The 11140-nt window shown below is 62.9% G+C and overlaps 1 protein-coding gene across 1 annotated transcript in view; it reads right to left on the minus strand.

Annotated features, from left to right (window-relative positions):
• Positions 1-25: 25 nt before the first annotated feature.
• MNEG_2533 (Dynein-1-beta heavy chain, flagellar inner armI1 complex) overlaps positions 26-11140 on the minus strand; it is a gene marked incomplete at both ends in the record, with an annotated part of 18276 nt that continues 7161 nt past the window's right edge. The window contains 27 exons of the mRNA XM_014048986.1: positions 26-41; positions 104-241; positions 369-445; positions 658-807; positions 1149-1363; positions 1584-1712; positions 1937-2017; positions 2271-2442; positions 2652-2903; positions 3160-3267; positions 3732-3912; positions 4071-4273; positions 4848-5018; positions 5262-5444; positions 5681-5740; positions 5957-6053; positions 6315-6437; positions 6645-6881; positions 7170-7240; positions 7659-7868; positions 8102-8329; positions 8486-8572; positions 8865-9038; positions 9336-9491; positions 9900-10057; positions 10329-10561; positions 10834-11130. Coding sequence (XP_013904440.1) covers positions 26-41; positions 104-241; positions 369-445; positions 658-807; positions 1149-1363; positions 1584-1712; positions 1937-2017; positions 2271-2442; positions 2652-2903; positions 3160-3267; positions 3732-3912; positions 4071-4273; positions 4848-5018; positions 5262-5444; positions 5681-5740; positions 5957-6053; positions 6315-6437; positions 6645-6881; positions 7170-7240; positions 7659-7868; positions 8102-8329; positions 8486-8572; positions 8865-9038; positions 9336-9491; positions 9900-10057; positions 10329-10561; positions 10834-11130 — 4207 coding nt within the window. The remainder of the gene's footprint in view (positions 42-103; positions 242-368; positions 446-657; positions 808-1148; positions 1364-1583; positions 1713-1936; positions 2018-2270; positions 2443-2651; positions 2904-3159; positions 3268-3731; positions 3913-4070; positions 4274-4847; positions 5019-5261; positions 5445-5680; positions 5741-5956; positions 6054-6314; positions 6438-6644; positions 6882-7169; positions 7241-7658; positions 7869-8101; positions 8330-8485; positions 8573-8864; positions 9039-9335; positions 9492-9899; positions 10058-10328; positions 10562-10833; positions 11131-11140) is intronic.

Genomic DNA, 11140 nt, shown 5'->3' on the forward strand with positions numbered 1-11140 from the left:
ATGCAACTGCACAGGGCGACTTCCGCTATAACAGCAGCAGGCTGTTATAGCGGAAGTCGCCCTGTGCGCGTGCCTTTTGTTGCCCCCCCAAGAAACCGCCCACCTGCAGTTGAAAACGATGACGTAGCGCGCCAGGGCCTTCCCAAAGTCCTTCACCGTCTCCGTCTTCCCGGTGCCAGCTGGGCCCAGGGGATTGCCGCCGCGGCGCGTGAACATCGCAGCGCCCAGCGTCATGTAGCACCTGAGAGGGTGGCAGGCGGCGGGGCCACCAGGCTCAGAGTTTGCTGAAATGGATTGAAGCATGCCTGAATGCGCAGGCCCCAGATTTATGTTATTTGCAGCAAAGCCAATCCAAGGCTACTCATTACCTGTCTGTCAGGGGCGTGATGACGAGGCGGCCATTGTTGCCCTGGTACTCGTAACCATAATTGAACACACTCAGCACCTGGAACGTTAAAGGGATAGCATACCAGGATGGGAGAGCAGTGCGGTGATCAACAGGTTGCGGAAGTCGCGGCACCCAGGCAAGCCAGGCAGCACTCCACTTGCACTCTCTCAGTTGCATGCCACAAGCAGCCCCACAAAGCAGCAATTTTCAAAAGCCAGCAAGCAAGGTTTCCCCCTTGATCCCAGCTGTTGCTGTGCATGCCACCCCACCTGCTTGACGACAGCGTCGTTGGCATCCCTGTCCCAGTAGAACCGCAGCTGGCTGGCCCACTCAAAGTCTGAGGGGCTGGAGGCATTGGCTTTGACCAGCTTGTCGATGACATCACGAGCATGCACCTCAACGGTGATGAGGGCAACAACCTGGGGGGTTTGTGATTGTATTGGGGTACTTGCACCAACTTTGGGCTCCAGAATGCATTCAAGGGTCAGAAAAGAAAAGCAAGCTGATATGTGTTTTGGATCGCAGCAGCTAGCCCTGCCGGCACCCTTGCACTCTTAATGTGGCCGAGGGGCGCTGTAAGGCACGCCTGTTGCAACAGGGGTGTGATTAGCTCCAGTGCGAGCACTGTCAGCAGTGCCGGTAACAGCAGAAGACACCAGGACACGGCCCGACCCCATGTGTGCCTCCCTTATCGATATGAATGGGTCCATGAAATATGCGGGTTGTCGGTGTTGTGATCGATGTGATCGAGTGCGCCCACCTTTGCTCTATCGACAGCCTCCAGCCGCCCCCGCGTCATCCCGGTCAGCTCGGCCAGGTAGGCCACCCACCGCCGCCGCAGCGCCTTGAGCGCGCGCCGCGGGCCCTGCTCGGCGTCGGCCAGGGCGCGCTCGCACTCTGCGGTCCAGAGGATCTGGCCCGCGGTGAGGACGACCTGGCCGGGGTGGGCGCGCACCCACTTCTCCTTCTTCGTGCCTGGGGTGGACGAGATGCAACGGGAAAGCAATGGCGACATATTAAGCAAGCCAAGGTTACACACACAAAACCCTGCACTCTGTCCCTCACCACCAAAATGCAAAGATAATGGGAAGGTATTGGCGGAGGAGTTGGGGCGGGAAGCAGACACAGCAGGTGGGGTTGGACAGAGCAGGGTCGCCCGCCCGTCGTGCGCTGGGCGCGTGGTCCGACGCCTCACCTTTGGAGTCCTCGAGGCCGCGCACCAAGGCGCGCTTCGTGGCGGCGAACATTGCGGCCTCCACGCGGCCCAGCCACTCCTCGGGGCGGCCCTCGGTGACCACCGGCGCCACCAGCGCCAGCTGCTCGCCTGGTGGTTGGTCAGGTGCGTTGTGGGTTGTGATGTGGGCTAGGCCCGCTTGCATGTGCAGGGGGTGTGACGGGACTTGAAACATCAGGTTTTAAGAGGCGGGACTGCAACCATACAAGGGAGGGGGCCTGGTAGCTAGCTGGGTGTGTTGGAGCAGCAACAACAATCGTGCAAGGCACATGGCTGCCCCTATTCTGCTCCCCCTGTCCCTCCTGCCCATTCACCGTCTGGGCTGGTGATGCCGACAGACTCCCAGCACTTGCGCCCTTCCTGGCCGGGGGGTAGCATCTCCAGCCGTTTGATGCCTGTGTGTGGGTGGGAGCGGGGGGCGGTGAGGGGCGGACGGGAGGCACGCAGCAAGTCTCATGGGGTGGAGGCCGCCTGTGTCTGAAGGTGAGCCTGTAGGTGAGCCTGTAGGTAAGCCGAGGTTAGAGCCCCTCTAGCAAATCAGCCTTGCCGTCGGTTGCCACCAATGAGATACTGCAGAGTGGGGAAGACCGTGTATGCCTTCTGTGTCACCCCAACCAACCCCCGTGGCCCGGGCAAGCGTGTGCGCACCCTCGAAGCACTTTTTGAGGTGCGGCTGCACATTCTGGGGGTCCCTGGCCTGCCCCAGGATCTCCAGCAAGTCGTCGCTGGACAGAAAGTAGAACCGAGGGAACACCATGCGCTTCGACTCCAGGTAGGCGTCCAGGGACTTCTGGATGCGCTCCAGGCTGGCATCCATGCCCTGGGCAGGCGGCAGGCGAGACAGCAGGTTCAAGGGGTTGCTTGGTCGCTGTTTTTCTGGTGCTGGGCATGTCGATGGCCGCTGTGCGGCTGTTGTTGTCAGCCCTCGATGCAGCCGCGGCGCGGCTCAGCGCAGCGGGATTCAAACAGTCACTTGCGGAAACAGCCAAGCGCCTGGCGGCCCTTTGATGTCGCCGGCCCACAGCGCACCTGGAACGCCGCCAGCAGCCCCTTGCGCGTCGTCGCCGCGACCACGTTGCCCGCCGCCCGCAGCTCTCGCATCGCGCGCACGAACGACGCGTTGACGCCCTCGAACAGCGCTGTCTCGGCCGGCAGCTGCTTCCTGATGTCCTCGGAGGCCCCAAAGATGTTTTCGAGGTACATCCAGGACCGCTGCACCTGCAGGATTGCCTCGACTGCCTCGCTCACGGCCGCGAGCGTCGACTCCCAACGCGTCACGTCCTGCAGGGTCAGGCGGGTCGTGCAACATATGTTCAAGATGCGGGTGCCAATGAGCGCAAATGTTGATGCGTGAGAGTGGGCGGCAAGGGCAGAAGGGGTGAGGGTTTGGGCGGCATCCCAACATCAGCAGGCAGGACCCCATCATCCCGCCCTGCAACCCAGCCGTGCACAGCCGCCCCTCTGTGGCGGCCTCCACTGGCGCCAGCCTTGCCAGCCACGCGGAATGGTGCGGGCTGCGGCGTGCATGCGACCCCACCTTTTCGAACACGAGGTAGTACTTTGAGGCCTTCATGCTGGACAGCGCGACGCTGTTGTCCTCCAGGGCCGCAAACACTTCCTCCGCGCTGCGCAGCTTCCAGGTGCCCTGGGGGCGGAGGGTGTCATCGTGGGTGGGGGCGTTGGGGGGGGAGAGTGGGTGCATGATAATGAGAATGGGAGCACGGATCTCAGGCCTCAGTCACTGCTCAATATCAATCGACTCCCGTCCTGCATCACCCTGATCACGGGCCTAGACCCTACGTGTCCGTATTCGGACACCATTGCCAACACGCTCCTGCCCTTTGGCATCATCCCAACAATAAATATATCCTTGCCTAGCCCACCCTGGCCACCCCGCCTTGCGGGACGCCACGCGTGATGCCTGCGACACGCGCCTGATGCCCACACCACGACCTCTCATGGCCACAAACCCCAGCCCTGCAGCCCTGCAAGTCAACACCTGCCACTCCAGTCCCCACCGCTCCCCAAACCTGCTTTATTTTGTGCATGCACCCTTAGTGAACGCCCTCGCTGCGCCATCCAAACTTGTTTCACACGGCAGCCCCCCACCTTGTATTCGGCCATGTCCAGGGTCAGCGCCCCCCACGTTGCGGCGATGCCCGCCAGTCCCGCCTCTATGGCCGCCTCCTTGGCCGCGTTCACCGCGAGCTCGCTGATGAACTCAGCGGCGGTGTCCAGGCGGAGGGTGACGACGCTGTCCAGCGTGAACGAGGAGGAAGCTGGCTCGAAGCTGCGGCGGAGCGGGTGGAAGGGGAGTGGGTTTGCCGCAAGCCGATGTGTCAGGAGTGGGCTTTGAGGAGAGAATGATGGGGTTGAGAAACACCAGAAGCAGGAAATTCAAGCACTTGTCCCATGTCAGTCGGGGAGCCCCCGGCAGTCGCAGCTCACTCGCGCCCGATGTGCTCCCTCAGCTGCTGCCAGTGCCTGGGCCGCATCCCCGGGCTCCTCAGGTCCGTTATCAGCGGCAGCGTCCTCTTGAAGGCCTCGAGGGCCTCCTTCAGCCACCCCCAGACGGGCCAGGCCTTGCACTCCTTGCCCAGCTTCATGAGGGCCTTAGTCATGCGGCTGGCCACCTCCTCCAGGTCGTCAACCTGGAGGTCACGGGGTTGGGTTGAGGGCAAGATGGCAGGTGGCAACAAGCAGTGATGAGTGGGATGTTGGGTTGCAGAGTTGTGGATGAAATTGTATTGGATGTGATGTGTGTGATGACAAACAACACGTGCTGTAGGGGGTTCTGCCAAGGGCGGGTGCGTGATCCAAGTTGGGGGATGCAGATGGTTTCCTCTGGTTGCCAAGTGTCTCACGCACATGTGCCATGGAATCAAACGCCGCTTTCAACACTGCGGCATTGTTTCCAGCTCAAACCTTGCGTCACTGCACTGCCGCGACACAGTTGTTCCCAAAGTGGCCAGCCTTAGAAAAACACAAAAACCATGAATGGCCGCCCAAACTAACCACCACCTATGTTTTTCTACCCACCTGAATGCGCTCTTTCAAAACTACACCGCAAGCGAGCCTCGACACAACATGACTGCAGACATGTCACTGCTGTCACCAAAGGGTTCTCCCGTCCAGCACACCACAACATCAACACCCTCGCCCCCCGCCAACGGCGGCACGCATCAGGCCTCAGCAAAGGGTCAGGATTGAACCCCCCATGCCCACCTTGACGTCCCTGAACTTAGTCTCCTTCCAGCCCGCGTAGGTGCCCTCCCACTCCTCCACCAGCCCCCACATGCGGCCCAGCGCGTCCAGCTGGCGCTCTGTGGCGGTCAGCTCCTGGTAGGCGGGGGCCGGCAGCCCAAAGATGTCCAGGCCAGACTTGATCTCCGCGGCCTGGGAGGGGGGAAGGGGGTTTGGGCCGAAGGTGGAGCAAACGGTGTTAGCCAGGGCGTATTTGAGCGGTTGTCTAAAGCACTTATGTGGTTGGCAGAAATTAATTTTTTTTGTAAGGGGACACGCAGAAGTATTCAAAACACTGCTGAGACGTGTCCACATAAACAAGGAGACAAGGCAGCTGTCTTGAATAAGTTTGAACGGCTCTGGAAAGGCTGACCCATCCGCCAACCGCCCACGCACCCGCGCGCGCCCCGCCGACACGTTGCCCTTCCACCGCGCCACGAACGCCAGCGCCTGCCGCGTCGAGTAGCCCGCGGCAGCGCCCGCCGCCTGGGGGCCCTCCGGCGCCAGCGGCTGCAGGCGCTCAAACTCCTCGGCCTGGGATGCCACGTCACGCAGGAACGCCTCCAGCAGGCCCTTGACCTGGCGCACGAGACGGGTAAGGTAAGATGACACGATGTGACATGACAGATGTGGCAAGTGCATCAACGCACACTCATTATTTTGCATCAAGGTGGCCAGAGGTAGCGGAACGCCGATGCAGACCCGCACCCCGCTGCTCCTCCCGTACCGTCATCCAGTTGCGGCGTGGCTGCTGCTTTGCAGTACCCTCAGCAGCCCACCCTGCTGCCACCCAGTCCTGCCCGTGCGGCGCCCACCTGCTCTCTGAACGCATCCTTTGCCTTCTCAAGGCGCCCGCCCGCATCCTCCAGCCCGATCTGCAAGTGTGAGATGCGCAACGGGGTCACTTGGAACACATTGCGGGCAGGGGACCCATTTGAGCGGCGCACCCAGGCGGCCCAATCACGCCCCCACCGCGCCTGAATCACGCAAACACGCCCAAAGGGTAGCTCCGCACCGCACTGCACACAGCCTGCGCCGCTTGGGCTGCTGGGGCTCGTCCCCATGCCTATGCCCGTGCCCCCCGCACGCACCTGGAAGCGCCCCCACTCCCCGTCAAGGCTGTCCAGCAGCGCCACCTGGGCCTCAGGGATCTGCACCTCAAACTTCTCCAGGACGCGGTACTTGTCCCTGGAAGTGCATGAATCAATGACAGGAACGTTTGGTGTTGGGAAGGCGCAAGTTGGGATGTACGTTCCGGCCACTTTGATGCTGGCGCCTGATGAGCTGGCACTGCAAAGCGCCTGACATACCATTCCGGCAGTTGTGCTTTGGTACCGTGATTGGTGGATGCTGGATTGGATCTTCATGATGACTTCAGGCTGGAGCAGCCCACAAACGGGTACACAATCCGCCTGCCCGCCGGCCCCACTCCGCTGGCCGCGCCCCCACCTGAGCGGCTCGAAGCGCGCCTCTATACGCCCCCTGTCCTCCGACAGCTTGCCGTGCAGCGCCACCGCCTCGGCCAGCGCCACCAGGTCGGCGGGCGCCGCCGCCAGCGCCGCCAAGCCCGACCTAGGTGAGGGGTTGAGGGTGCGATTTTCGTTTCGTTCAGAGTTTAGGGTTTCCCCCCCTAAGACGTGCAGAGAGGGCGTCAGGACACACAGGTGGTTTGCCATGCCAGTCTGGTTCAGCTGTGCAGGCAGGGCGTACAGCGGGCCCCAATCTACGGGCTTTGGCCGTCACAACGAGGTAAGGATGTCGGGGGCACCCAGGGCGCACCTGAAGGTGTCGTGCAGCGCCCGCAGCTCGGCCGCTGCCTGCTTGTTCAGCAGGCCCGTCAGCTTGCTGCGCCACAGGTCGCAGTGGGACCCCAGAGCCTGCTTCAGGGGGCCGCAGTCGATGAACAGGAACTTTACGTTTGCGGTGGTCTCCTCGTGGGCGACCTCGTCCTGCTTGTTGAGGAACTCGTTGATGTCGGCCTCGTAGCTGCTCAGCGGCTTCTGGGCCTTCTCGTACCTAGGAGGTGCGGCCGTTTGGGGGCGGGAGTTGCAAGGGGCGCTCGGGTCGTGGGTTGATCCTGGGACGTGCAAGGGTTGGTGCGCTTGATCGGCGCACTGCAGACGCCCAACGTCTAGACCTATGCACCGTTTTCAGCGCTAATGCATAATCAGTAGCTTGCCAGTACAGAAGTACTTCCTCTTTTGACTCAACCCCAGCATGCGCACATGTCTTGCGTGCGCCAGCACGCACACACACTAACGCACATGTGCCCGTGCACGCGCGGGCGTGCGCACAGACGCCCACCTGCGTATGTATGCGTCCTTGTCCTGATCCCACAGCTTCCTGTAGCGCTTCTCAAAGTGCTCCAGGCTTGCCTTGGGGGGGGGCGTCATTGGGGAGGGTCAAGGCGGTCATGAGCATGAATTTTGGTGTGAGGCAGAGCCTCCAGCGTTGCTTGGCAGCAGCTGCGTTGCATCCAGGCTCGCAAGCAATGCATGAGTATTTCAGGTCTGCACCGAAATTGTCTCTGGTTTACACAAAGATGAGCTGATGCAGGGATTGACCAGACAACCAGCAATACCAGGAGTGTTCGCCCAAAGATAGGGGTCGCGCGTTCACACATATTCACACACACACACACACATACTCACACACACACACACACACACACACACACACACACGCGCATACACATATTCACATACGCACACACACTTACACACAAATGAACGCACGCACTCACACAAGCACGCACACGTCCGCACGTGCACACACACGTCCCAAACAGCCCACCTGCACCGGCTCTGAAACACCCGTGATGCCGGTGGTGATTGTGACAATGGCACGGACTGTCGCGTCCTCGTCAGCGCTGACCACGTCGTAGAAGCTGCGCGGCGGCCGCCAGGGCTCCCCGCGCTCCTCGGCCTCGCGGCGCTGGCGCTCGGTGGGGGGCCGGCCCACGCGCGGGACATTGTGCAGCACAGTGATGAGGTCTCGGCTGACCTGTCAGAGTGAGGGTGTTGGGGGTGGAGTTTGAGTGGACGGGTGTGAGGGTGGCGCGCAGGGGTCTGGGTCGTGCCAAGGGGAGGGAAGGGAAGAGGGGAGGGGAGGGGATAGGCAGCCAAGGGGCGGCAGGCCCTGTGGCGTGCGCAAGATGCCGGTGGCTGGGCACTGTGCGCCCTCCCACATGTTGCCCTGTGCCAGATTTCTAGTCCCCAAATCCCCTGCCTGGTCACACTCGCCTTGTGCACGGTGTCGAAGAGCTGCTGGATCGTCGGCCGCAGCTCCACCCGCGCGTTGCGCTCCAGCACCATCGTCACCCTGAACAGCGGCAACACCTCCGTCTTGCTGTCCCCGTTGAGCAGCCGGCTGAGGGCCTGCAGGCTGCGCTTCACTGTCGACCGCAGGGCGTCTTCCAGGCGCAGGTCAACGCGCTGGGTGAAGCGCGCCCACTCGCGCTGGACCTGCGCGTCGATGGCGGCGGCGCCAATGACGTGGCGGCGATCGTATATGTCATAGCGATGAGGTCTGGTTTACTGGTTGTGGCAGAGAAAGGGTGGGCTGACCCTGTACGGCGTAGACAGTCTGTGTGATAGCCACGCAGCCGCTGCCCTGCGCACCTCTTCCCCGTCCGACTCAAATGCGGAGTACATCTCTTTGAGGGCGGCCTCAATGCCGGCGTGAGCCTCCACCAGCGCCGCCTTGGCCTGAGGCGGGCGGGGTCGAGGGCAGGGGCGAGCACGAGCGCAAGCGCGAGAGGGTTCTTGCATTTGGTGGATTTTCCTGCAGCCCGTCAGGCCTGCCTCGGCAGGGCAAGGTCGGCGGCGACTGGCCTCTGGCAAAAACAGGGAGACCGACACCGCACGCGCCTGCAGCCATATGCTTGTCCCTGTGTTTGCCATTGCCATACACTATCCCCCACCCAACACACACACACACATACACGCACAAAATCACAAGCATACGCCCTCAGACACACGTGCTCGCACAGCGACGCACCCGCGCGTGGTGCTCTGCCTGCACCGACTCAAACTCCGGCAGCTCGTACAGCCGCTTCCTCTCCACGTCCACCAGCAGCGCGTCCGCCACGGAGCGGCACAGCGCCTCGACGGCGGCGGCGCCGGCCTTGAACTCGGAGACCACGGCCTCTGTTGCGCGGCAGTGCTTGCGGGCCTGGGAAGGGGCGAGGCGGAGCGCCCTAGTTTGACGTGTTTAGTTGCGAGGTGTTATGTGATGAGGAATAACATATGTTGGCATGATACTGACGGCATGTTCAGCACTTGTAACTCGCCCGCCTTCTGCTGGCTCCCCAGGAAAGCGCAGTGTTGGTGGACCAGCGGCTGGCCTCCACTGCTCAAGTGACAGTCACGACCCCGGCAGGGCGCAAGCTCGCATGAGCTATACACACAACCCAGCCGTCCTCCGCTTGCAGGCGGCCGCGCGAGCGGCCGGCGTGCGGCGCCCGCGCACCTCCCGGAAGTAGAACTCCAGCACCGCCCGATCCGACGTCCAGGTCAGCTTGCCCGTGCCGGGCGTGACCCGCCGGTCCAGCGCGCGCAGGCGGTCGTGGAACAGCGCGCGCTCGCGGGCGTCCAGGCCAGACACCACGCGGTTGTAGTCGTGGACCTGGTTTGATTACAGGGGGTTGTTGGGGCCGTGCATCTCGCGAGCGTTGGGTGATTTTTGTTGGGTGCGGACGTGAGTGCGCGTGTGTGTCGAGGCGGCGCATGTCAAGGCAAATGCTTTGGTGCTGCGTGTGTTCAGTTGAGGGCGCGGTTGTCAAGGGCGTGCATCCGGTTGATTTGGCGCTTGGGGTGCCCTCATGATTGGTGTGCAAGCAAGTGGGCGTGGGGCAGGTGCGGAGAGCTGCGGGCCCTCAAGCCACAGAGCCTGAAGGGCCCCTAGTCTCCCCAGCTGCTAGACCAACAACCCACCCACCGCACCACCCCTTCCTGCCCGCGCGGCGTGCCCTCCGCCCCGCCGGCACATAACAGGAGCCCTGAGCGGCCCGACCCCGCCCATTGTCCAACCCACCAGCGCCAGTGCATGCTCCCGCAGGGCCCTGTACTTGTCCCGTTGCGCCTGTATCTCCATTGCCACGTAGGGCACCGCCATGCGCAGCCGCTCCCACTGCACCACCTCCGCGCTCATCGACAGCAGCTCCCGGGCAAAGTTGACGGACAAAAGGCCGCCTGGGGGGGGGTGCGTCGAGGGGCGGAGAGGGCGGCAGAGCGCGCGTGGGGGTGCCCTGGGGAGCATATTGAGTGCAAATCAAGCCCACTGAGCGCGCATGAGCTTTGGGCGCAAGCAGCGTGCTGGCTGGGCAGCAGATGACACTGGACACCAATGCAGTCGAGGAGAGGAGGGAGGGTCGCTTGATGTTATCCAGACAGCGCACACGATTTACAGCAAAGCATCCGCAATTCAGCCGCCCAGAAAAAGCCCCAACCACCCATTGCTCACGGTCGGCCCTGTCCTGCACCAGCAGCGGCGCCCCCAGCGCCCGTGACAGCGCCGGGTCGATGGTGGCAAACCACTCGGTGTGCATGCTGACCACAAACTGCTGCACGCTCTGGTGGGTCAGGTCGTATGACGTCAGCACGTCGGGCGCCTCTGGGACTTCCGGGAGCAGGTGGCGGACCGCGGCGTAGGCGGTGTGCGTCTGCTGCAGCCGGCGCAGCAGCGTGGTGGCGCCCCTGGGGCCAGAGACGCAGGGAGTGGCGTCGGCAGGTGTGCGATCTCGTCACTCTTTGAAATAAGCACCCACAGACGCACTTGAGTTGGTGTTGTCAGGTGCAACAGGGGTAAGCGAGCGCGGGCGGTTTTGCCAGGTGATCAGGCCAACTGGATGTCATCAGCTTATCAAGACAAGGCCCCCATCAGCTCTCAATGCCAGCCTCTGGCTGCCCCTGAGCGCTCTTCTCCTACCATCCGACCGCCCACCCCCGCCGGTCCCCAGCCCGCTCACTGCGCCGCGCCGGAGTATCTCGGCAGCGCGGGCCCCCTCGGCGACGCCCGCCGCAGCGCCTCCAGCTGCTTCTTCACCGCGTTAAGCTCCGCCACCCAGCGCCCGTAAAACGCGGCAGCCGCGCGCGCCAGCGCGCGCCTGAGCGCCGGCCGGACCGCCAAGCGGGCGTAGGCCTCGAGAAGCTCCAGGGTAGCTGGCAGGCCGGGGGCGGCGTCGAGCGCGGAGGCCATGACATTTTCGAGCATCACCTCCAGGTCGCGCACGCCCGCCTTGAAGGCGGCGAAGTCGTCGTGCCACCTTTTGGGGG

Source organism: Monoraphidium neglectum (genome assembly GCF_000611645.1).
Source record: "Monoraphidium neglectum strain SAG 48.87 unplaced genomic scaffold scaffold00289, whole genome shotgun sequence".
Classification (NCBI taxonomy): Eukaryota; Viridiplantae; Chlorophyta; class Chlorophyceae; order Sphaeropleales; family Selenastraceae; genus Monoraphidium; species Monoraphidium neglectum.